General features: G+C 40.1%; 2 protein-coding genes across 3 annotated transcripts in view; one reads left to right on the forward strand and one right to left on the reverse strand.

The window, feature by feature from the left end:
* tmtops2b (teleost multiple tissue opsin 2b) overlaps positions 1-881 on the reverse strand; it is a gene marked incomplete at both ends in the record, with an annotated part of 40,156 nt that extends 39,275 nt beyond the window's left edge. Inside the window, one exon of the mRNA XM_080412153.1 lies at positions 524-881. Within this exon, the coding sequence (XP_080268279.1) occupies positions 524-881 (358 nt within the window). The remainder of the gene's footprint in view (positions 1-523) is intronic.
* A 6,769-nt stretch (positions 882-7,650) lies between these two features.
* The window catches only part of uxs1 (UDP-glucuronate decarboxylase 1), a 48,548-nt gene continuing 29,738 nt past the window's right edge, over positions 7,651-26,460 (forward strand). The window contains exons 1-6 of one of the 2 annotated variants that reach the window (XM_080457185.1): positions 7,651-8,597; positions 15,731-15,758; positions 16,839-16,887; positions 20,068-20,111; positions 22,777-22,837; positions 23,799-23,979. In XM_080457185.1, the coding sequence (XP_080313311.1) occupies positions 8,510-8,597; positions 15,731-15,758; positions 16,839-16,887; positions 20,068-20,111; positions 22,777-22,837; positions 23,799-23,979 (451 nt within the window). In that variant the 5' untranslated portion in view covers positions 7,651-8,509. Of the gene's footprint in view, positions 8,598-15,730; positions 15,759-16,838; positions 16,888-17,979; positions 17,985-20,067; positions 20,112-22,776; positions 22,838-23,798; positions 23,980-26,460 lie in introns of those variants that run through there. The other variant, XM_080457186.1, reaches the window with a different exon arrangement.

The raw sequence follows: 26,460 nt of genomic DNA on the forward strand, positions 1-26,460 counted from the left end.
CTGCCCACAATGTTTAGCTGCCCACTGGACCTGTATCCGTCTGGGGATACAGCCAGGGGCCTTTCACATACGTAGGAAGTGGCCAAACCCCCGAAGGAAACTTTTTTCTAGTCCAATCAACCTCACACTTCAACCTAGTGTACTACACCTTGTGTGAAATCGATCGGACGAACGAGACTCAAGATATTATGAAGGACAGACAGATCACGTATACAGAACTTCCTAGAATGTATAGATTTAGTGCAGTTTAATATAGGTGTCCAGGACTCCCTAAGACTTACATCAGCAAATCAATATGTCAGCAGTTGTTACTAATTGGTAAATGTTATACTGGGGGCAATGACAGCTACTTTAAAACAATCTCTAAATACTGATCTTATCAATATTTGGGAGAACAGATGATAGCTATATGGTGGAGGTGGGGGGGCATATATTCAGCCATGGTTCCCTTATCCCCCCCCAACCCATCCCACACACGTTTCTTATACAATTTACAAGAAAGTAAACTTATAAGTTAACTTACCAAAGCAAGAGTTGATGAAACCATACCAACTACATCCGACGGGACCCAGCAGCCACCGTCTATGAATGCTGGAAGCAAAACTGAGTGTGGTGCCGAACATGCACACCAGCATGTCACTGACACTTATGTTCAGCAGGAGCATGTTGACCGGTGTGCGCAGCGTCTTGAATTTACAAAACAGAAGCAGCACTACGAAGTTATTAAGAAAGCCGAAAGTCATGATAAAGCCTAGCACCACGGACAGCACTATGAACCCCGCCGGGGAGATAGTGGGCATGTCGTCCTGGTCATCACTTACATTGAAGCCTGCGATGTTCAGATCGCAGGCTGATCTGAAAACATCCTGCGATTCATTCATTAGAAATGTCTTGTCTTCGCTCAGGCTGAAGTTTTTGCTCGCACTGAGTTCACGCTACTAGGCTATTGTCATCATCATCGTCCACCGTGCAGTCCCTTGTAGTGAATCTGGCAGTGGCAACTGGCAAGTCGCTTACTTTTCAAGTCTTTATCCATGCTTCTTCTTCGCACCCCAGCAGCAACATGCAACCTGCTTCTCAGATGAAGTCAGATGTTGTCGATATTGAACAATCCCTACTCACGTTGTTGCGACCATGCTGCTGCCATCTCGTCCCAGTTGATATAAAACACAATGAAGCCATTGCAAACACGTACAGGCATTTATTATTACTTGGGTACTCGATTATTTATTCGAAATCGTGACTCATAAGGCAATCCTGGAGCACGCGGCGCGTCTCTCTTGCTGCTGTAGTACCCATCGCGTAACGCGCGTAAGCTTCAACGTCTCCACAGACTCCACTCCGCTGTACAGTCACACAAATCTAACGGACGATTATTACCCTACAAGCGACCTCATTTCAAGTGCCCAGCCCCAGCCTGCAGTCTTTATGACTTCATATTTTCTTTGTTTACGCTTTGGTAACCACCTTCATCACTGGCATAATCTAGTTGTTAGAAATCATTGCAGGAGAAATGTATTCCACTTCTTTGTCCGACAAGGTATTGTCGAGAGAGAGAGAGAGAGAGAGAGAGAGAGAGAGAGAGAGAGAGAGAGAGAGAGATATTGTGCTATGCATCATGTTATGTTGTGTCATACAATGAAAAATAACATTTAAATAGGCTAATCAGTGTATAGTTTAATGTAATATAATACAAAACATTCCACTGTTCTTTGATTAAACATGATCTACTGTAGGCTAGTAGACACTAAAAACAAAAAGTGTCAGCCAGTCAATCAGTTGATTAGGTCTACTGTCATCAAAATGTTTCAGTTGCAATAAAGTGACAATGCAAAAAAAAAAAAAGATTCTTCACCTGCTGCGTCAAGCGAGAGTTTCTGCTTCTCCTTTTGCAATAGCCAGTTGTTCTTCAACATCAGCCATCTAAATTGTGGACTATGAATAGCATACTGTAGCATAGCCTATTCATAACAAAAAGCCATGATTTTTCATTTACTTTTGGGCCATTGCCTTCTTAGTGCTTAAAGTATAGGCTACATTGTTGCACATGTCATCTTCAGTGTTAACTTTTGGACATGTAGCGGCATCGGGCATTTCACAATTAAGCAATGTACCTCTGTGTTTACTGGAATCAGACTTCTAAATACACGATATCATCATAGGCCTATCTATCATATCAGTGAATATATTTCCCAATCAGGGATTTTATTTTTTAACAGCATCTGACTGAGATTTGCCAGACGAAAAAATAATCTTGCTAGTTGCAATGTTAGTTGCAACAATGTTAGTTGCACTTGCAGGAAATGAATGTCTACAAGTAATAGACTACTTTATGAAATGAATAAACAGTTGATAATTCATACTGTATCTCCAGGAATAGCAATTTCTGATAACTTAGGGGATGCAGTATTCAAAACTCACAAAGATTTTGCAGGACAATTCAAAATAATGTCAGTTTTAAAAGTAGAGGACAGTCCAAAGTCAGCTTTTGCTGGCAGTACCACTTGCACTGTAAATACTGTTCACTATTCAGACATCTTGCACCCTGACTGATTGTTCTCAGGTGTCTCAGATGTGTGGTTGGGTATCAGGATGCAAATCTTGCCAGACTCTTAATTGAAGTTAATGTATAAAATTGTTAAATTACATTATGTTATTTCATGTTTTCATCTCATTCTAAACCAAGTGAAATGTGAACTGATTAGAGATATGAATTGCTTCTTGAAATTCAGTGTGTCTCCCGAACTGCTGAGCGGGCTCTATACAAACAAAACAAACAAACAAACAAACAAACAAACAAACAAACAAACAAACAAAAAGCGGCCTCATCACTTGCAAGTGTGTATGCTGTTAATGATATTGAATTAAATATCTCAGCTGTAATATCAAACCTCCAGACAGGCTATGCCTCTGACTTACAGAGACATAGCCTGTTTTTGATATTGCAGCCTGTTATTATATTGCAGGCTAATTTATTCGTGTTATAGCCTAGATTTGTGTAACTTTGCCCTGTGTTTACACAACAAAACAAGATTTTTTTGTTTATTAATGATTTATCTCTATACCAGCCCAGTAGTCATCGGCCACTGGAATAGTGTGGTGGTGTGTACATTTTCATTGTTTGTTTTGGTATTGTCCAAAAACATCCCTGCATGTCTACCAAAACAAACACCAAAATAAAACCTTTACATAGGAGATTCCATGTCCTTTTAAGTATTTTGTTTTAGTTCCCTTCTTGTGTTCTACTGCCTCAGTTTACATTGATTGATTTGATAATTAATTATTTCTTAGTTGTTAAGTCCCACCCACAGTGTATTCTTGTTGGCCTGTCAGCCATGTGCTGCACTATCTTCAGTGTGTTTCAGTCAGAACAGATTGGAGTATAAAAGAAAGATATTTATGTTTATATACTGTTTGTACTTAATTTAAAGTTGCATGCATCAAGAAATAGACATTGAAAGCCTGTGTGTGTCCACTGAGAAGTGTTCTGTTTCTGTTTTATTTTTTGTCGGTTATTATATGGAAATTCAAGAATTGTTGTGCTATTGTGCTCAGTGGAATGGAGCTACATTATTTCTGTAATAATTCACCCATGTGGTCAAGATTTTCATTGTTTATCCTCCTATAATTTGACAAACCTATAATTTGACAAACCTCTGTAGTGCATGGGTGCATGGTGCCGTGGTGGTGAGGCCAAAATTGTTCTGCCCGGTTCTCCTCAGTGGCTGGAGCAATTGATCTGAATTTGCACACAGCCATTGACCCTTACCATGTGCACCTAACAACGAAGTCCGTTTTCCGATTACACAAAATCTCAGCTGTTTATTAGCGTTTTTGTGTTCGCTGGCTCCCGGGTTGCCACATCATGTGCGCATATCCCCCCACGGGTATGGTCTAGTTTCTATAATTGTAGAACCACACATCTAGGCCACAACGCTATACAATCTGAATTTGCACAGTGCATGAAGATTTAAATAAATATTATTGAAGACAAATTACGTACGTACGTACGTACGTACGCATGCATCTATGTATGTAACATCTCAAGTGAAGCATGGTTGTGAAACTAGAATAATCACAAGCCTGACCTTTTTGCATAATGCAAAAATCCAATTAAACATGCATTCAAAATCTAGTGCTCAAAAAGGATAAATGCATTATTTGCTGGATAAATGAAACCATTTCAATTGATCTTGGTATGACTTCCACAGCAGGATCAAAGAATGTGAAAGCCTATTTACCAGGTAAGACCTTAGGGAAGGATAGTAATGGTAAGAAGTGAATGTGATCTGCTTTATCTGCATGGTGGTCATTGCAAAACCCTTCAAAGACTTACAGAGCTGATTTGTCTTGGTGTAGTTAAAATCATTATGGAGCATCTTGAGCTGGTCTCAAAAGGGAGCTGTCTTCAATGCGACTATAAAAGGCAAATAGGCTTCATTTGTTCAAATTAAAAGATCTTAACTTCATCAGAAATTCATTTATATTGTGTTGCTAGGCATCAAGCACCAGCTGCACACCATGGGCTACGCTGCTTGTAATCGCTGATCAGTTCTTATTAGGAATTATCAGTGTAGTACACTGAAAAATACAATAGCTATGGGAGTGTCTAATTAATTACTTGAAGATTTGGAGAAGACAGCTGACAATTTTAGATTATAATGGTACATTTTTTAGATTAAAATTGTGTCTGCTGAGACAGTTGTGGAGAATGTACTCTGCCACAGTGATGGCTGTTGCTGAAACCTTGTTGTAGTAATAACTATTCTATAAAAAAAATAGTTATTGTCATTTTTTAGCTTGTAGCCTTCAAGGAAAAAGTGACTGTCTAGAGCCCAACTTTGAAAAGTAAAAAAGTGTGCTCCTCCTGCGCACAGATCTTTGCCAGGCTGGGTTGCCTACCCAGGGCTGTGTTAGTTGTGGGCTGTTTGTAACACCTCCTATAGAGCACTATAGAGGCCACTCAATTGCAATTCGGGAATGATTGGATGTTGCCCAAGAAATAGGCCCCGTCCACAAGTTTTTGAAGGCAATTACAGGCAAATGGTACAGAGTATCAAAACCCTGTTTGACGGTCATTGCCACATTATGACTCATAAGACCATTCACCTAATTTGGTGGGGGATTACGCCCTATAAAATATTATTGTGTTTCTGTGTAGTAGGATCAAGCATTAAAAAGAGCTCAGAAGGCGTGAAACAGTTGTTAAGGATATTGGAATTGGCATGGCTTTACATCAAGCTGAACACAAACATGCAGCTTGTAAGTCTGCCAGAGGAGCTCAAGCGAGCCAAATTAATCTCATATTTCAAAGCACTTGTCAACACAGTTACAGGAAAGCCTTCTTAATTTGATCTTCTGTCTGAAACTATCAAGAGTAGTATATTAGTAAACTACTGTGTTTTGTCATTGTACTTCAATAATTATTTGTCATATATTTGTAATATGTTACATTAACAAAACTTCATCAACACATCTCTATGAAAGATTGACACAGCATATGCAGATTTTGTCATGGTTTATTCATGACATGCTAAATATGGCCCACTATACATTATCACATTTTAAATCAAGAATGTATCATGAGATATTAGTTCGTTCCCACATTATTAAAGGAGAAATTTGTCACAGACTATATGAATAGTGCTTCATTGCTTCTAAACCCACAGTTACTGCCTACAGTATATCCTGCAGTGGCAAGGCAAGCTACATAAGAAATTTAGCTAGGTAAGCTACTAGTTAGGCTACTCTTCATAAAAAGTAACAGAGCTACATTAAAACTGTAGTTACTGCAGGTTACATCACGCGACCCCCGTGACCCAACCAAAATAATCATATTTGAACTGGGGACCCGCCACCCTGACAAGCACTTGGAATTGTAGGCATTACATTTAGTAATTTAGTTTAGTAATCGGTTCCACAGGGGGGCACGGTGGCGCAGTCAGTAGTGCTGTCGCCTCACAGCTAGAAGATCCTGGGTTCAATTCCCGCAGGGGACGCTGTGGGCGCTGGGGGCGTGTTCTCTCCTCCGCGTCATCAGTGCCCATACCCTAGGTGGGGTTGGCAAAAGGGCCTTTCTGTGTGGAGTTTGCATGTTCTCCCCGTGTTCCCCCGAGGTACCCTCACAAAAACATGCAGTAATCCTGGTCACTATACTGCCTCCCCCTGGCCAGCCGGGGCGACTGATGGAGGGGAAGGGAACTGGTTGGAATAACGTGTTCCTTCCACGCGCTACGTCCAACCAGGGAAACTCTCCCCTGTCAGGTGACAAGAAGGTCAGTTGGCTCTCATGCATTGAAGGAGGCATGAGCTCGGCCCTGGCCTCCCTAGGTTGGCAGAGGGAAGGTAGTGCCCAGGATTACATAGACAATTGGCACTGGGTGTAAAAAATAGGGGTTACAAAATCGTGGGATAAAAAAATAAATAAAAATAATAATAATTAAAAAAAAAAATCGGTTCCACAGATAAATATTGTGAAAATTGCCAAACTACAAGCTCACAACGCCTCGCACTGTGAGGCGTTGTGAGCTTGTAGATCGGCTAATTTTACAATTTTTGCCTCTTTCTTACGTAATATTTGGCCAATGCCATTAAATTGTAAGTTTAGAAATGTGCAGATCCCCTGTATACACTTATACTATGTTGGTTTGTTTACTGTTGATTGAGAAAACAATGTTGCACATTAAGCTAATTATCTGGGGACCCCCAAGTTTGGGAACCAGTGTGATAGAGCATAAACTATCACGTAAGTACACCACATTAATACATTGTTATATTAACTAACATGGACTGTACTGCATCTACCATGTTGCATTAACTGCATGTTAATTGTGTAAGAGGGCTATAATACAAGTGTTGTAACTACATTGGTGTGTCTTCTACAAATGTTATGTAGGTGTATGTATCAAATAGAGCAAATTAAATAACATTGGGATATTTTCCCATACTATTAATATATAGTTAAAATAGTTTTTTTCACTTGTTAACTCTCTCAGTAAAGTCCATCAGACACTATAAATATATATATATGTATATATATGTGTATATATATATATATATATATATATATATATACATATATATATATATATATATATATATATATATATATATATATATATATATATATATATATATATATATATATATATGTGTGTGTGTGTGTAGGTGTGTATGTATATGTATGTATATATATATATATATATATATATATATATATATATATATATATATATATATATATATATATGTGTGTGTAGGTGTGTATATGTATGTATGTATGTATGTATATATATATATATATATATATATATATATATATATATATATATATATATATATATATGTGTGTGTAGGTGTGTATGTATATGTATGTATATATATATATATATATATATATATATATATATATATATATATATATATATATATATATATATATATATATATATATATATATGTGTGTGTAGGTGTGTATGTATATGTATGTATGTATGTATATATATATATATATATATATATATATATATATATATATATATATGCACACGCACGCGCACATGCATGTGGAAAATTACCCAAATTCGTGAGGGTTATGAATGAACCATTGTGTCCACGGCGAATGTACACGAAGTTATGCCTAAAAAAACACACTCGCTCTTAAGAATAAGACTTCTTTTTGGGGTTGTTTTACGCGGGCGGGTTTACATCCCAGCAGCGATTATTTAAGTAAAAGTGATGGGACGTGTGTACCGTTTTGATTATTACAGCGGCAGCCGGCAGGATGCTTAATCGAGCCAGGAATGGTCGCTCATCCTGTGGAGAAGTACCTCGGCCCAGCAGAGAAGAAACCGTTACATGCGCGTCTCTCCGTGGATAAAGATGAACGTTCGTCTGGTTGCGAGTTACTTTACTATATAACTCCCGGAACTCGCATGTTTTGTGTGCAGCAATTATGACCGGCAATAAAACACCCTGTCACTTCAGTATAGGTACCTTGCTAGCCAGCTAACCGCTAATGTTTGGCTAGTTGTTAACTAGTCAGTCGCTCGGCATATTGTGCGGTTTCTAAATGGACTATTAAGTTGCCGGGACTGCGTTAACGAGGACTGTGGGTTGCAGCTCTGCAAAGTAGCTACGTATGTGACCATGTGGCACGTATAAACACTATAAGTTGATGGCAAGTTGCTAACGTTAGCACAACAGTGCTGCACTAGGCTAGCCACCTGATCCTGGTTGCTACCTGTGTAGCGGCGCTAGCCACGTATGACTGGCTGCCTCTGTGCTCTGTTGACGTAGCAGCCGCGGCTAGCTTGCATGTCCTGTCTAGCTACTTTTGTTGTTGTTGTTATTGTTTCAGCCTTTTTTCATTGACTCATTAACTATTACGGTGACTAATGAACCCTGGACATGACTGAGGAGGCGGGTGATTCTTCTTGACTAAAAATGTTGTAGTTGTCGACCTCATCTTGGTGGGTTTCCTGGTTCCATATGCTGCAATAAGCAGAGGATGAAGCGGATCGTCTGGATGCTATCAGGATTAAACAGAAGAATGATGAAGCTCCTCGTCGCCCTCGCATTGATTGCCTACATTGCCTGTAAGTACATTGTCTCAGTGACAGTATACGACCCATACGACCCATTCATTAACTTTAAGTTAAAACTATCTTAATTGAAAGTCAGTTATATGACAGTTGAGCTGTATGTCAGTGACCAAGGTTTTCTTGCTTGCCATCACTTGAGTCAATGTGTCTGGTGAGGTTGCTTAACTACTTTGCCCCCATTTAATTCTTGTCACCACTAAACTGTTTTCTCCATCGTGTATAGATAGATGGTGTCATTCAATTTCTAATTAAGTCAAGTGGGAACAACAAGACTTTTCATAAGGATGTACCCATTATCCGGGATGTACAGGAGGGACCTGGGATGTGCAGTATAGTGAGGAGTTTCCTTTCACCTAATGCGTGATGTTATGAATGAACTTAGCTGCATGGGTGAGAGGGATTCTGGGGAAATATGAGTACATGACAATGGTTAATGAGGGTAGATTTTACATGTAGTTAGAGATTGTGACAAATGTTCAGTTTCGTCAAACCTGGTCTGATATTCATTTGTGTGTGTGTGTGTGTGTGTGTGTGTGTGTGTAACCGTCCACCAACATCAAACACAAAGTTTGGAAATGTTTGTTTGGTAGATGTTATGTCTCTGTAACAGTGCTTCTTGGCAACAACTTTTATACCTTTGGAAAGCCTGTTTATTTCCTTTTTTAAATGTTGCCCCATTTGTAAGGGGCACAGCTAAGTATGTAAGGTTGTGCTCATGAAAAATTTGGCAAATCTTCTTTGCCAATTACAAACAGTTTAGTCTGCTGTTGGTATCGTTTTGAGCTTCTAGTACCCCCAGATGCTGACATTGGCTGCGGTTACATGGACAGGTATATTCCACTTATATTCGGAATGAATGAATGAATGAATTCATTCAGAATAAAAATGCTCATGTAAACACCTCAAATCGGAATTTACCATATAAACACTTTCTTCCGAACGCTCCTCTCTGTTTGGAATGCATGCATTCTTTTGCACGTCCGACCGTGCTTAGTAGTGCTGTCAGAATTGCCCAAAAAACCTATAAAATCTCTAATTCGGCCACGGTTGGTGCTGAGAAGCGCTCGCTCCTGCGGAATAAAATGAATGATTCTATTCTATAGCATCATTTAATAAGCCTGTAATGGTTAAGCCCAGACTTGTCCAGGAGAACGGACGCTCCGAGGATCTGAGCCTGTGATGGAGGAACAATCTTTGAAACGGGAACTTATAATCAAAATACAAAAAAAGAACAGACAGTCTGAACTTGTAGATCTGCTACTTTCGCATTAAAACGGCGATTGCATACAACGCTGCCTAGCCAGGAGTCGTTGCGTTGCTTCCCGGCCTGCCTACGACCGACAGACCTCCGCCGCGGAGGCACAAGGGGGCTATTGCCTCCTCCCATGCCCACCAGGGGAAGCTCCGCCCCGGGTAGTGGAGCCGAGCGGCCCCTGGTCCATGCCCGGGCATAAGCGGGAACCACTTTACGCATGTCAAAAGTTATATTCCGAATGAATGCTTTGGGTCATGTAAACAAGGAATACTTTTATTCAGGTCCCATGTAAACAGGAGAGTGGAACAGATTATGAATCTCTATTCGGAATGAGTTCATTCTGAATGAATACATGATGTCCATGTAACCGCAGCCATTCAGGTGCCTGAATGGCACCCATGATGTATATGCTGATTGCTGCACCGATAGAGTAACATCGTGGAGGCAGTGCGATTGTGTGGGGCAGCATCTCTCCATCACTGGAAAACCCTAGAGTGACCAACACAACCACGTTGGCTGACATGCAACAAATCCGGGTTAAGGAGTGGAATGCCATACAACAGTAATGTACGACCAGGCTGGTGGTGACCAGCATGTGGTCCTTCCACACGCTGCTGAGGCTCCTGACTGTTTGTTATGAATACATTGTAAAATTGCCAATATTGTCTTGTTTTTTCCTTGTCACATACTGATACACTTCAATCATTCCGTCCACCAAACAAAGAGTCAATACTAACAGGTCAGCAGAATAAGCTGTTTGGCATTGGCAGATAGTTTTGGCAAATCTTTCATGGGCGCATCCCACAAACTTGGCTGTGCTACTCATCGCACAAATGCTTGTTCCTTACAAATGGGGCACCATTTAAAAGGGAAATAAACAGACTTTCCAACAGTTATCTCCAAGAAACATTGTTATGACAGAAACATAATTTAACCCAAATTTCCAAACTTTTTGTATTGCACACGTACACGTACACACACACACATATATGTACACACACACAATATGTCAAAAATAGACTGTTCCGCCCTCCTATGCTGGATGGCAGTGCTGTGTGACTGTGTTCTGGAGCTAGTAGGGGGAGATCACAGATAGGGATAATGGAGTACAGACAACACATTTTCTCACTCGTAATATTGGATGATTCATGTACCTGTAAACCTATCCAGTCCTGAACTGGACATGCAGCATACCATATCTTTATCTTGCTTCAAATCATGTTCACATTTTTGGACAATATTTGGACAGTCAGATCAGTGGCTTTGTACATGTTACAGCAAAAGAAAATTACCTAACCTTCATCAAATATTAAGTTCTTCACAAATAACTAAACAGTGTATCTTCGTACCAGCTAAGTGAGATGATATATGGGTGCATTTTGTGCTGTATTTATAATTTTACACTTATTCACTTTTAATGGCATTGGAGGTATGCTATAAATCAGTCAGGGTTTTTCCCAATCATATCAGTGCTGGAATTTGTGGTTGATTCAATGACATGATGAATGAGGCACTATTTCAAAATCAAACCTATGAATTTCACCATGCGTTTTGTTTTTCCATTGACATTCTCTCTTCCTTTTTCCTGGTTGAGTTTGCAATATATATTTCAAAATTCATGTTAAATTGTGCAGACATTCACAAATTGAATGCAAAAAACATTGAAAGATGTCGGTAGGGATGCCAATTAATCAGAAGTAATCAAAATCGTGTTTTTCTTAGTTTTTTTTTCACATTTATGGAATCTATTTAGTCAGCTGTTGCAAGATTCCAATGTCTCCTCACTATTAAACAAGGGTTAGACTAATGATAACCAGAACATTGTACCTCATCTCCCCATCCATCAGGCTCACAGAGGAACAATAAAATCACAGAGGCCATAACATACCATTTGGTCAGAAACAGAAAGTAGAAAAGACGATGACGAAGATGATGATAAAAAACCTGATTCATTCTTCTTTGAGAGCTTCAGGATAAATATACCAGGAGTATCGATGTTTAAACATTTGTTTTAATGTCACAATGTTGAATTGTGAAACAAATGTTCTTCGTCGTATGTCCTGCAACAGAGCTGAAGGTCTAAGGACATACGACAGAAGAAGAACATTTTTCACAATTCAACATTTGTTTCACAATTCATGTACGGTATTCAATTTAAATCATATGTTTTGGGAGTGCACACACAGCCATCTCCTCCAACAAGGCAACATATGAGAATATCACAGAACTAGCTTTTCTCTTGGAATTTAGATTCATGGTAGTTCATGTCAGTGTTTAAAACTTTAAAGAAATGTTGAATCTGAAATAAAGAAAAACTATTAGGAAATCAATGTCTTTCTCATGTGAAATAAAAACGGGGAAAACTATGGTTAAAGGTAGGGTAAGTGATATTTTTTGTTGGAAAAAAAAGTATTAAATAGTTCAATATTCTGATTATAATCATTGCTTTATAGTGTGTGTTCAGTAACCGGGGGCTCTCTGTCTCCAGCTCTTCAGTAAAGAGAAGATGCATTTTGATGAATCACAGCTCAGGTTAGTTCAGGCCTGGTTTTGTGGTCAGAAGTAGGGCAATGGCCCAGTTGAGAGAGAGTTAGTTATGATGGGCTCAGTGGTAAATGAGGACAGTTGGCACCTGTCTGCATTATGCTGCCCATAAAATTGGGAGTTGAATCATGCAATTTACTTACATTATCTTTTTCTCCCACCCTTCCTTATTGCGGTATATTTTCCGCAATAAGGAAGGAAGGAATTGCTTCCTCATTGACTGATCATCATGATAAAGAAAACATGACGATAGACTTTAAAATCTAAGTGACATTAGACTAAAGATATTGCCAAGAAACATGACCAACAATATGTTTTCCTCAACATTGGTTATACTTTATTTGCATAATACAGTGTATTAGCTGTTAGCACAAGAGCAACACATTTGTTTCATATAAACTGTTTGGTTTGGTGTAAACTTCAACTTGATTGGTTTGTTTGCACTTTGTAGTTCCCCAAGAGAATCAAGCTAAGGTGTGTGTGTGTGTGTGTGTGTGTGTGTGTGTGTGTACTTACAGTAAAGTGTGTGTGACTGTGTACTTACTGTAAGGTATGTGTGTACTGTATAGAATAGATGGATGCCTTTATTGATCCTGCAGGGGAAATTCCAGAGACAGCACAGCAGTAAAAGTGACAGATACAGGGCAAAGAAGTACAGAAGGTACAGAAGAGTAACATCACAATAAAGACCCCCTATTATTAAATTATACAGATGTATACAGTACACCCTATACAATCACCCCGCCTGGTTCAGAACAAAAGACACCGTCAATAAATATAAAAGTATACCGACGTATACACTATACCTGTGGTTCCCAAACTTTTTAGCTCGAGACCCAAAAGAGAAATTTGATGTCTCCCCGGGACCCAAACTAGTGAAAATAGCAGATGTACAAGTGCACAACACCTCACATCGCGGCACGTTGTGCACTTGTAGATCTGCTATTTTCACTACTACTTCATGTTTTTTTTCTTTATGGAAATTCTTAGATGTTTTATTTTATTTATGATGAAAAAAAAAGATATTTACTCATATAATCAGTTCGCGACCCAAGAATGTGTCCTCCTGCCTAATGCAGAACATGAAAAACAGCCTATAGCCTATAGTTCTGACATCAGCACAGACCAAACGTAATGTTACAGATGACAGATAACAGATTGGATGTTACAATAGTCACACAACGCCGTAATGCTACTAGCTCAGAGTGTGTGTGGGTGTTGAGACTGGTAGCATGAAACGTTTTCACCTAAAAGGTGATGATACGTGCTCATAGTCCGGTGATGTCGGTCAGTAACAGGCTAACAGCAGAGAGATGTGTTGAGGTGAGCGGTGCGCATGTTGTAGTTTTTAAACCACCGCGGTGAGAGGGTCATCACTGAAAATGGTAGCATGCGCCCCCCTTTACTTTACTGATGGGCCCTGGAGGCTTGTTGGCAAAGACAGGGGACTGCAGTGAAGGTCAGGTGCTTTATGTATCCACAGGCATTCACACAACTAGGACACACATTTATTATCCTTCTGGTCCACATAAAATACTGTGCCTTTTTCTTTTTCTGCCTTTTTCTTCTCTTCCCCACTCATTCCGTCAATTGCCTCCTTTGGGACTTAATTAAAGCTGCAATTCATAAGTTTGACGTCCAAGCAACATCTACAGCTCTTCCAAGATGGTATCACCACTTGTCCAGGGGAGATGCTGTACTTATGAGCTTCAGGCAGTACTACTAATGTCAACCAGTACAGTAATTGTCCACCTCCAACCACTGCAGATGTGCTAGTTGTATTGTATCATAATCTACCATACAGATTGGTTAAATGTTTTATTCATTTATAAGTTCCGGATTGCAGCTTTAGTGTGCGTGTGTGTGTGTGTGTGGCGTGCAAGTGTGTGTCTTTGTGTAAAGTGATGCTGGCAATTGTTTAGTATACTTTTGTGTGTGTGTGTGTACTTGATATTGTGTGAGTGCACACATTTTGCAAGAGTGCATTTTCTTGTAGAGTGTTCACTTGCTAAAACCTATTTATAAGGATGACGGCCGGTGCTCTCAGACAAGGACCAAAGCATCAAAAAAGAAAGAGCTTGTTAATAAAGACACCGAATTCTTTGTTCATGGAAGATTAAACGTCTCGCGTGATTTAATTTCAACAAATGTTGACTTGACTATATACAGTATTAAAAAATATCAAAGATGAGAGAGAACTAGATTAATTTCAGAACATTGTTTTACCGCGTGTCTCTACAAGAGGCTAGCTGTCTTACTTACTTTATTTGTTTATTTAGACGGGACACCGCATATTAATGAACAAACAATACATACAATGCAACGTCGTAAATACACAGAATTTAGCAAAGATGCCAATTTACATTCGCATTCCCGATAGAAAAACATATAAAAACAGGCAGACAGTGGAGTACATTACATTACATTACACAGGGAAACGGAGCATAAAACGTAAATACAAGAACAAAGTTAGGTGAAAAGTATATCTATTTACAGCTAAGACTAAATCAAGGTCTGGCGTCTGTGAGAGGGCCTGTGTGTCTCTGTCCGTAGCTAATCTTGCAATAACCGTCTATGAGAGGGCCTGTGTGTCTGTATGTCCGGAGCTAATCTCGCAAACGGCTGGACCGACAGGTGCCAAACATTGTATGCATGTTGCCGGTAGAATACAGAAATACCTCCGCAAATGTTTTAACAGTGATTAACAATCATAAACAATCCGATAGATATCCGCCATCATTTTTGGAGTTTCCAGGCGCAAGCCAACAATGGCCATGGACAAATTGAGTGGTCATCGTTTCTCAAACTCTCCGTTTTACATGTCTACACAGGTCCACTGAATTGGATATTATGCTAAATCTTCACCTTTTTTATCCGTTTACAAAAATCCCAGTTTTAGTGGCCAAAAACGTCATATTCGTGTGGCTGAGAGGCCCAAACTCACAGAAAAATGTGTGTGTAGCCCGGGCCTAAGTCCGAGATCCACATTGGAGCCACACCGTTCCTATGTGGATTGTGGAGTATCTCACAACCCCTCAGATTTATAGAATTATGCCCCAGATGGCAGACCCCGACGTCTGCATTGTTGGGCAAAGGTTTATGTCGGAGCAAATTGCCATTGTTGCCAGAGCTTGATCAGTGAGAGACGGAGGGAGATAAAGAGAGTTGTGTGTGTGACTTCAGACCAGAGCTCGATCAGCTGTTGAGGGGGAGAGAGGGGAGAGTGAGAGGGGGTAGACAGGCAACTAGGCTCCTGCCATTGTTGTGTGAATAAATTATATTCTCCCAGTTTTTAACCAATTCATTATTTGTCCTTTCTCTCTTCCAGCTGTCTGGGGAACATACACAAACATGAGGTATGGTTTATTAATTTCTATTTTACTTTGTTGACTAACATTTCAAATGATTGGCAGCTAAAGCCAATGCCACTATCTTGGTGGGCACTATAATTGTAGCTTTAATGTTGTCTTTTACTAGTCTTAATGGCTGCATTACAATGAATGCTTTCATTTATTTATTCATCATCATATCCACATTCCTAATAATCGTTTAGAAATCTTCTGAAAGCACAATTATCCACAACATATCGTCACATAACCGATATCGAGGTATGCAGTCACAAATATCACCCAGCCCTATGTTACGCTCCAATCTACTGTATACCATCACACGTTTTGATTGAGATGGTGCCTCTTTTGTTTCCTTCTGCCCACAATCATGCCACATGAATTGTCATTGCCAACTCATGCCTTGGCAGTGCTGCAGACTAGTTCTTCACATTCTCAACAATCTTGTCTTCCTCTCTCCTCATTAGTTTCACACTTGTTTGTAGGAAGATTCTCCAATTGAGCAACAATGCTGCATGCATGCTACTTTCAGATTTTATCTGGCTCCCTTTTAAAATAGAAGTTCAGCTAATGTGTGTGTGTGTGTGTGCGCACAACATGGGTAACTACTGTCAAACTGCAGCTGCTGATCATGAGGCTGAGGTGATGAATCATGTGAGAAAAGCAGTGGCTCATCTGTTTCAGATTACCTGTAGGGGCTGTTGATCCCACATCCCAGTCCATCCATGCATTGGGAGGGGGAGGGAGAACAGACAAGAATATAGGATTACTGTCTATCCGTGATGATGATATGCCTTGGTGAGGGCATAGATTGGAGGTATGGTAGATATGAGAGGGTGGAGAGAGATAGAACTGCAACCTAATAACAGTAAGCTTCATGCTTTTGGCGGTAGGCTGAAATTGTTATAGTTGCTTTACTGCATGGATCGACAGCGATGAAAGAGCAGATATCTACCAACCACAATAAAGGGGGGGGGGAGGGGGGGGTAAATGCTACCATCTGGACATAGCTTTTCACCTCTATCTATTTTCTTGTTTTTCTCGTTTATTTTTTCTGTCCTTTGCTCTCCTGCTCTCTCTGTGTCACAGATCGATACAGGAACATGGAGAGATGAAGATTGAACAGAGAATTGATGAAGTGAGTTCAAGAGTCTCTGGTTCGCCCCTTTGACCTGGATTTGTTCCCTGACCATTATATGTCAATCCCTGGGTCTTCTCACACACACGCACGCACACACACGCACACGCACACACTCTCTTAGGCCATTAAGGCCAATTTATCCGTTCAAAATGGATGTGTATGTCTCATTGATGCTCTTTCTGAGTGGCTGCTAGTATACTGTAGCTGAAATCGAAGTACACAAAGTTCTGCTAAAGCTGGAATCTGTTTGACTTTGAAAACCATTTGTCATTATAATTCTAACAGTGAAACTACAGTACATGTGTATTCAAAATAGTGATATTCTCAAATTAAATAGCCAACAAGATGAATTTTAAAGCCCTATTCATTATACAGACTATGGTGCAAGGTAGCGCTTGGCCTAAAGCTGTGCCTTGGGGCATGTTCAACATCAATTTTGCTAGTAAGATGTGCGTATCTGGGCATACGGCGTTGGGCACAAAGGGGTTGTATTTAATCTGTGAATTTGAATGTGTGTGTTTTGGGCATAACATAAATTAGACCAATCGGAGTGTCTCCTATTCCCTTAGAGCTTGGTACACTTGCACTGTTGTGCATTAATATTTAAATGTTGGAGGAGACACAGTTTTCTGCTGAGGAAACAAATCTACTAGTGCATGAAGTGAAAGCTTCTGACCTTCTGCGGGAGCAGCGGTAATAAAGTCAGGAGACCTGGACCACCCACAGTGGTTGTGCTTCTTGTCAAAATTGTGTCTTCCTCCTGTAATGTCTATTGTCTAAGAGGTTTAGTGAATGAGACACCAAAACTTAAAGGGCCTTTGGGACAGCTGTAATCATTCAAATCCAACGCCGTAACTGGTTTATGTGACTGTGAAGACGTTATAATTTAACAGGACAGGCATTAAATTATGTTTGCCGCTATCTCCAACATCTCAATTTTCTTTTTTGAATTATAAAACAGACATCAAACAGAGAGAGCACAAACTCTGGAACAAATAGCATTAGACACAACTTATTTCCATAATGACATGTGTTAGGACAAAGTATCAGATCAGAAGCTTGTGATTCTATCAAGAAGTTTATGAATTGATGAACAGTAGACTTTAAATTAATTATAATCTCAGAAATGTTATGAAAGAGCAACAGTAACTAGACTGACAGCGGAAAATGTAATCTCGATCTTAAGTCTATCTAAGTATCTAGTTATGCAAGTTATGTATATATTATTTATGCGTCATGTCGGGCAATATTGTTATGCATCATGTCCTTCCTGTGATGGAGGCTACTCTGGTAGGTCTATTAGGCTCCTTAACACATTGAGTGCCATAAACGGTCCGGACCGTTTTTGAGAAGTTATGTGCCATAAACGGTCCGGACCGTTTTTGGCCCATTTAAAAAAAAAAAAAAAAAATCCCACGTGGGGCGCTCTAACTAAACTTTGGGATCATCCAAGGAGTCTCTAAGAAGGAGAGGCCGGATGTGGATCCATGTCAAAAATGCTTCCGGTCGGCCGCTCCAATGTTAACTCCTTGACTAAAAGCTTAATATCTCCATTTCTTTTTAACGTGGTGGAAGTGAGACGTTTTCGATCGGTGATCACTCTGCAATGGAGGATCGCGTTAGAAATATTATTGTTCCAGGCATTAGTCGGGACCCTCCGCCGTCTCGCACGCACGCTTTGTTTACATGCATTTCCGCGTCGGGGCTTCCACAGCACGAAACATATCAACATAAGTGGATGGAAGATATGCTGGCACTAGATGTACCCTATTTTAATAAACCTCTGGCACACAATGTGTTAAGTGATAGGCAGGGCTTTGTGAGACGTTTGTATTGGGGTTCACTTGACGTTCGTGCCGGCTTAGGGTGCCGGGCTTAGAGCCTGGGGTGGGGGGAGAGAAGGAGGGGGTACAGAGAGAGAGTGAGAGAGAGGGGGAGGTGGGGTGGACAGAGAGAGAGAAACGGAAGAAAGCCGAGTAGACCGGCGTCATCATAATAATAATAATTGGAAAAGTGCGCTCCTCTGAATACAGATCCCCTCGAGGCTGGGTTGCCTACCCAGGTCTGTGTCAGTCGTCCGCCATCAAGACACGATGAAGCTGCGAAGCGTAAATTGGTGCCCAGGGGTGGGTACTGCACTAATTACTCTGACAATGGGTACAACAGTTATTCGATCCGAGGGGGTGCTGTGCCGATGTGAAGTCGGTCAGATCAGAGGTTCTCCAAAAATCATACTATAAGCCACCAGATCTCTGTCCGCAAAATAAATGTCTGTCCGCAAATACCTGTCCGGGGCATAACTCTGGGAGCAATAGACCAAATGTTCCCAGATTTGGGGGGTGGGCGTCAGATGATCCCTTGATTGAATGACCCCCGAATTGCAAAACGGCAATTGGGAGGGACTTATGTATTGTATCCCACAATTAGCTTCATCCCATCATAAAAGGCAAAATACACATTTTGTATAGTTTTTGTGGTGGAAGACGATTCTCAAATTCAGGACTGTGATTGTATGTGGTGCATTTTTCTTTTTGCATATAAGGGTAATTTACATAACAAAACCACACACATCCACATGCAAACAGAATTAAAAAGTCACTTGCATAACTGATTATTTGCATGCGTATGCGTGCACACAGGCACACAATATTGAAAAGTCAGCTACAGTAGTATGCAACAGCTCATTATCACCCTATTAATGGATCACAATGGTAGCTTATTGAATGGTGCATTTGCTCATTAAACAAGTCTGTCTGCTATCTGGTTGACCTTACAGTTCAAAGAGGAATCTATAAGCTTCATTTCGGCAATACATGCTTTACTGACATTTCTATTACACTCTGGTGAACGGACTCCCATTGAATGCCATGGTGTCAAATGTTTTGGAACACGAACTACAGTACCATAGACAAATTTCAAGTTAAGGTAATATTGAGATGTAATGCCACAAGTACTTTTGAGTACCATTCACTCAAGGATAATTCACAGGTCATGTTTGGTATAACACCATTTGTGTACCTACATGTGAATTTATGATCCTAATAGCAAATGGATGAAGGAGGGAGTGTACTCAAGTTTGGGAACAGTGTGCTATTACTGAAGGCTCCCTTCAGTTGGTCACAACTGAAGCACTGACTATTTCTCCTTATCCTACCTCTACTCTTGTCTCACCCCTAGGCTGTGGCCCCCCTCAGAGAGAAGATTCGTGATCTGGAATTGAGGTTTGTATGCAACATGGTTATACAGTATATTCAAAAGTGTGTGTGTGTGTGTGTGTGTGTGTGTGTGTGTGTGTAAATTATATACATTGTATACTGTATATATCTGTAAATGTAGGAAAATGGGCAATGTTTGTGTCTCAGCAGTCCAGGATATGTGGATAAAAAAAGCAAATAACACCCACCAGATAGCTGTCCCTCAGAATGCTCCGAGGTGAATGCTAGATTGGATGGAGGGAGTGGCATCGCTTGTTTTTTTTTCACTCTCAGCTGAATAAAAAATGGTTCTGCAGCCAGCCATGTCGTGAGACTCAAAGGTGTGCCGCTAGGCACACACACAGTTACTTAAAGAGGAATTAACCTCTGGGTTACAACTTTGTGTGTTACACTCAAGTCTTGTCGTTGTCATTTTGGCGACTAAACTGACCATTCATTACAATTCTCATCTGTTGAGAGTACTGCCAACTTAGCAGATAGTCCTACAATGATAACAGGTGTGTTTTCGCACTCTGTGAGAGCCATTCATGTGGAATGAGTGTACAATATAGTCTGTGAAGACTGAACCGAACCAACACACAAGAGACTGTATTGCAAAACAAAAACAATTGCAGAACAGCGCCATCTAGTGGAAAACCACTGAAAACACAACTCATCATACTCGTCATTGGCACTGTGGACCTCGGGCCAACTGATGAGTGTACTCGTCAGTGGCAGTCAATGAGTTAATTATTCTAGCCATCATTCATGTTGAGCAACAGTGGCTGAACTGTAATACTATAAAAGACGTCTTTGGTTGGTACGCTGCTCTACTTGTGATTTTGTTTATGCATTACCTCTCAAGAAGTGGCACTGGACTCTGCAGCAAATGTTCTTATCTTCTAAGACAGCTAACCAAACACAACAAAGACAGCACGCCTCCTATCCTGTCAGGAAGATAGTGTTTTAAATATGTATTATCCTTGCAAAGCTTCTGGATTATTGCAAAAAGCAAACATTTGTGTGTGGGGCATGGATTTGTTATTGTGTTTTCTGGGTGTGTGAGGGGGGGGGGGCTCTGGCAGATACGCTAGCTTTGGTTGGATAACCTTGGGCAACAATGATTGCTGATTTATCACTTACCCATAGCCTTATTTATTCACACAGACAATGATGATACATGAACACTTAATTTAATACATAGATTAACATTTTATTTAATGTTGCAGAATAGCACGGACACTTTTATAATGTGTTCTTTGGCCTGTTCTTTGTTGACGCAAGAAATGTCTTTGTACCTCTGTGACAAGTTTTTACTGAGTGGGCGCCTGGGCGGGGTCTGGCGTTTAGAACCAGTGTTTGGCAATATTACTTAGGAAAGTAATATGTTACTTATTACTCCTTTAAAAAGTAATAATAATAATAATAATATTACTTATTACTTTGTATCAAGAGTAAAATATTATATTACCTATTATATAGCACCACCATGAGGCCGATTGGAAAGATTTGGGCTGGAGCTTCTTCCTTGGCCTCCTGCAAGTGTGTCTAAAAAGTTTCCTCCGATCGGTCCAGCCGTGCCATTGATTAGCTGCTCGTACACACTGGCACTCATGGACGGATAGAAGCAAAACATAGTCTCCGGCCTTCGGCCGTCTGGCCTGGCTGAGACAAAAATAGATCTAAATAGAGCCAATTATTATTGTACGCTCATTACATAGCTTATTGTCAAATACTGTTTGTCACGGTTTGTTTACAGGGTGGTGTGGGTAGGTTGGCTGCTGATGGGTATAACTTGGACAGAGCTTGCAGTGTTGAAATGGCTGTAGACTCACTGGGTTTTACATAATGGGATGGGGCACTTTGAATCAACTATCAATTCTGCTCTAAGAATAGATGTACAGACAGTACGCACAATACATATTACCTCTTGTCAGGCACTATACAAGACTTGAGCATGCGCTGTGACCAAATCAGCCGGAAATCTCATTTCACATAATGGGAGATCTCCCAGAGATTGCGTTGGGGGAAAATAATTGAGGGGCGGGACATACTGATAGAAAAATAAATGGATTGCAAGCTACCTCTCACTCCCCCCACTCCGTTTAAATAACAATCAGCAGTTTGGACCTGCCACTACTGGCAACTCTCCAGCCAGGTAAATGGATGTGATTAACATGAGACTTAGGACAGCAACGCAAAGAGTCCATTTATCGCTGAGATGCGTTTACAGCCGACTCTTAGCTAAAGTACTGTCTTCTCTTTTTTTCTTGCTTAATTTCCTTTGCTCATCAGTGTTTGCTGCACTACTCTGGCGATGTCAACCTCAGTCCTATAACTCCTGCCCATTAGAATTACTTACAAGACTGTAGTTTAACACTCTTGTGCGCTGTGTTTTGTATTGGCATTATGTGTCTGTGCTAAGCTAATTTGTGCGTGTCACTTTGTCACCGAAGCATACTGTAAATGGCTTGGAAGTGCATGGGAGGTAGTAATTTGTTCATCTTTCTGTTCGTTCGTGGAGCATTCCTCATAAAATGGCATTGCAAGAAACCTTGTAAGAAAATGTTCTGAATGTACTAATGCTGTCATTTCAAATAATGGTTTTCATTACTGATTCTTATGTCTTTAACTAGGCCTATGTCTTTCTCCTAAATGTCCTTCATCAAACAATTAATCTCTATTCTTACAGTTTTTCTCAGAAATACCCACCTGTGAAATTCCTGTCGGAAAAGGATCGGAAGAGAATTTTGGTACGTGAGAAGTATAGCACACATTCACACGCATAGATGCTTTCAAGTAGTCTTGTCTTGTAGAATTGTAGTTTACTCAGTAATCCTCTTAAAAATCACATTGAATTGACTCAACATTAATCTTTTTGCATCCTGTAATACTTTCATAATTCACACTCTCCACTAATCTTTGGCTTGCTGCTTCTCTCATCTTGCACCCCTCTTGGCCTCAACTCAGTCAGTGTACCTGCTTAGTCATACAACAACATTTCAATTACTTTTTTTACAGTGTGACACCAATCATCTAACACCATTGTCCCCTTTATGTAATACAGCATTGTATATATGCATGTCCCCAGCATTTGTCTGTATGTCCCCTGTATGTATGCATGTATGTACCCCACAAATCTTGCCCAAATGTAGAGTTCCACACATCCACAAATACGGTATTTGTGCAAATATGGAGTTCCATACAGCTCAAATCTTGCATTTCAATGTTTTTCACCTGCCAGCTTTTCCTTAGCTTCATGTTCCTTGCCTCTCGTGACGAAATTGCAGTTCCTCTTCACTATAGATTCATACAGCAGTGTGCTGGCATGAGGACTTTGATAATGAAATGTTGTCTGTGTGTGAGAGACATAGATCAATGCATTTATCATTGTTTTCATGTATAAATGTTATTGAATACAAAAGGGGTTATTTGTCAATGTTTCCCACTACATTAATTTCAGCAGCAGTGTGTTGCTGCAAAAAGACCACTGTCATTGTCAGCAAGATAGAAGGTTTAACTAGCTAAACAATTTAGATGAATGTGATTTGTCACAATAACTCATCCAAGAAAGCACTTTTAAGTGTTGGAAATGTCATTCTGCACATTGAGATGTGTCGGATTAATCCACAGGGAATCAGGCATGTTGTGTTATATCACAAAAAATATTTATCATTTTCTAATGGGATAATCTTGTGTCCACTCTTACACCAGATCACAGGTGGGGCGGGTTTCGTGGGTTCCCACCTGACTGATAAACTGATGATGGATGGCCACGAGGTGACTGTGGTGGACAACTTTTTCACGGGCAGGAAGAGAAACGTGGAACACTGGATAGGTCACGAGAACTTTGAGCTCATCAATCACGATGTGGTTGAGCCTCTCTATATTGAGGGTGAGGAAAACTCTTCTATTTTACATGATTGGTGGGATTTCCATTTACAAACATTTACAACACTTAACATCTAAATATTAATTAGAAAATCGTATCTTAACTCATTCACTGCCACAATTATTGCTGGCCGCGTTTGCCCACTGCCAGAGATTTTTTATTGAAAAAAAAAAAGTACTCAGGAGCCGAGATACAGAATTTTTTAAGTTAACAAGGAAGTGGATGGGAGTCTAGATCTTCGAAAAATCATATCTCCTTGGTCTTTGGGTCAAATAATAAAAAATAAATAAACGTTTTTTACGTCAGTGGCAGTATTGGTAAACGGGAATAATTACGTCAATTACGTCAGAGGCAGTGAATGAGTTAAAGGAATAGTTTACCCAAGAAATTACTTTATTTCTATAATTTACTCACCCCGGGATGTCTTGAATACAAGGAGAGTTTTCAGTTGTAAAACATACCGTAGCGATGAACAGTGTTGGGCAAGTTACTTAAAAAAAATAACTAGTTATAGTTACTAGTTACTACTCCAAAAACGTAACTAGTTACTTTATTAGTTACTAAATTATGAAAGTAACTAGTAACTAGTTACTTAACTTAACTTTTTTTTAAAAGAAGAAAAAATGTATAAAATAAAATAACAAAATATATATTATTTCCAAATGATGTTAATAGGCTATACATAACTTTTATTTGTTGTTTCTTCTTTAGAAATATTTTCTTTCACATCAGGATGTAATGATCATTAGACTCGGAGCAATAACCCACCTATCTCCCACACTCCCTCCCCAGTCAGAGTTATCAGAATGAATTTGATGTAATTTGCATGTAGATAACTTTAACTGACTAAACCTTTTTATTTTAAACACTTATTTTCACACTTGTGCCAGTGATCACCTCCCCTGTGTCTATGTTGGCACCCGTGCCTAAGCTTGCCTACCCCTGTATTCAGTGGCGTACCCACTGTAGAGGTAGGACAGGCGGTCGCCTGCCCAACTAAGATCTTGCCTCCCCTAGAAAACCCAAATAACCCGAAAAGGTGTCATTGCGTGCTTAATGTCCTCAAAGTCACGCATCCAACAAGCTTTGAACTGAGCAGATTGGACCTTCTATTCCAGAGATAATGGCCAAAACATCTTGAAAACTGCCTCTTTCGCCGGTTTTCGATCGCTGATTTTCGATTGAGTTGAAATTTCTTTTTTGGGGGTAATTTGAGGGCTCGCCTGCCCTAAATGTAATTCCTGGGGACGCCACTGCCTGTATTACACACACACACACTCTGTGGCACAGTGAGAGAAAAGACCATTGTAGCAATTGTCATTATGGAATGTAGTGGAACAATTAAACATCTTTCTGCACTGTAGTGGCCCTGCTGCTTTCACTGCTATTTTGCTTATTAGTTCTCTGAAGGCAACAGACTCAACCGTTGCGATGTTAAGCATGTCCTCCTCAACAACATACCTGGCAAGCAATCTGTTTAGTTGACTTGAATGGGTGACATGTTCTGGCGATTAAAACGTTTTTTGGCTGTTTAGAAGGAGTTGCTCCATCTGGGTCACTGCCGGGTGGTAGAGACGGAGGGGTCTTTGGCGACTAGTTTTATAACCCTGTGTACTTTAGTTAGGTGCTTCAGGAGATTAGCATTGCTGATACTCGATGTGGACAATGTCCTGCACTCAGTTTACATTTCACTGCAATATTGTGTGTCCTTTATTCCAACAAATTCAAAATAATGGTTATATTTCCAAGCTGCAAACTAAAGCTGCACTGTCTGCGCTGCGCTGAGACTGTGTTTGTGTTTGTGCGTGTGCGGTGGTAGTGGTGTGTGTGTGTGTGTGTGTGTGTGTGTGTGTGTGTGTGTTAGCAAGCGTTTGTGTGTCTGTGTATTTTTACAGGCAAGACCCGCCCAACTCTGTCTCTGATTGGCTTAGCCTGAAATGTTACCCCTCGTTAACCAATCATCACTCCTCTCTGTCCACTTTCACTTTTTCATGGTATTGTGAGAGGACAATGCCTGGTTTTGCCTGTAAGTTAGATGACAGGCAGGCAGCTCCATAGTATACTATATTATAGTTACATTATTAGTTGCATAAATGCACCATTTCAAGGTGTATATTCTGATTGAAATGTATATTTCCCCAGACAGATACAATCTAATCTCTATGTATTGTTTGCAAGTATTTACGTAATTATTTCATTGCATACTTCCATTTGTGTCTTTCAGTTATGACAAAAACTATCCATGTCAGGACTTTTCATACTCTGTGATGAATCGCATCCATTTGAAAAGCAAATCCCTGTCATTTCCAGTGAAAAATGGTTGTCAAGGCTGTGATTGAAAGATGCTGCTCTCAGATGTGCTCAATGCATTGCAAATTGCTTTCACTGCGATTCTACGATCAGCAGAGCCATGATTAGATATGATTGGTCTCTGTCAAAGAAGGACTCTTGTTCATGAAAGCAAGGCTTTGTTTTCCTGTACAG

The sequence above is a fragment of the Gymnoscopelus braueri genome (assembly GCF_963280865.1).
Source record: "Gymnoscopelus braueri genome assembly, chromosome: 18".
NCBI lineage: Eukaryota > Metazoa > Chordata > Actinopteri > Myctophiformes > Myctophidae > Gymnoscopelus > Gymnoscopelus braueri.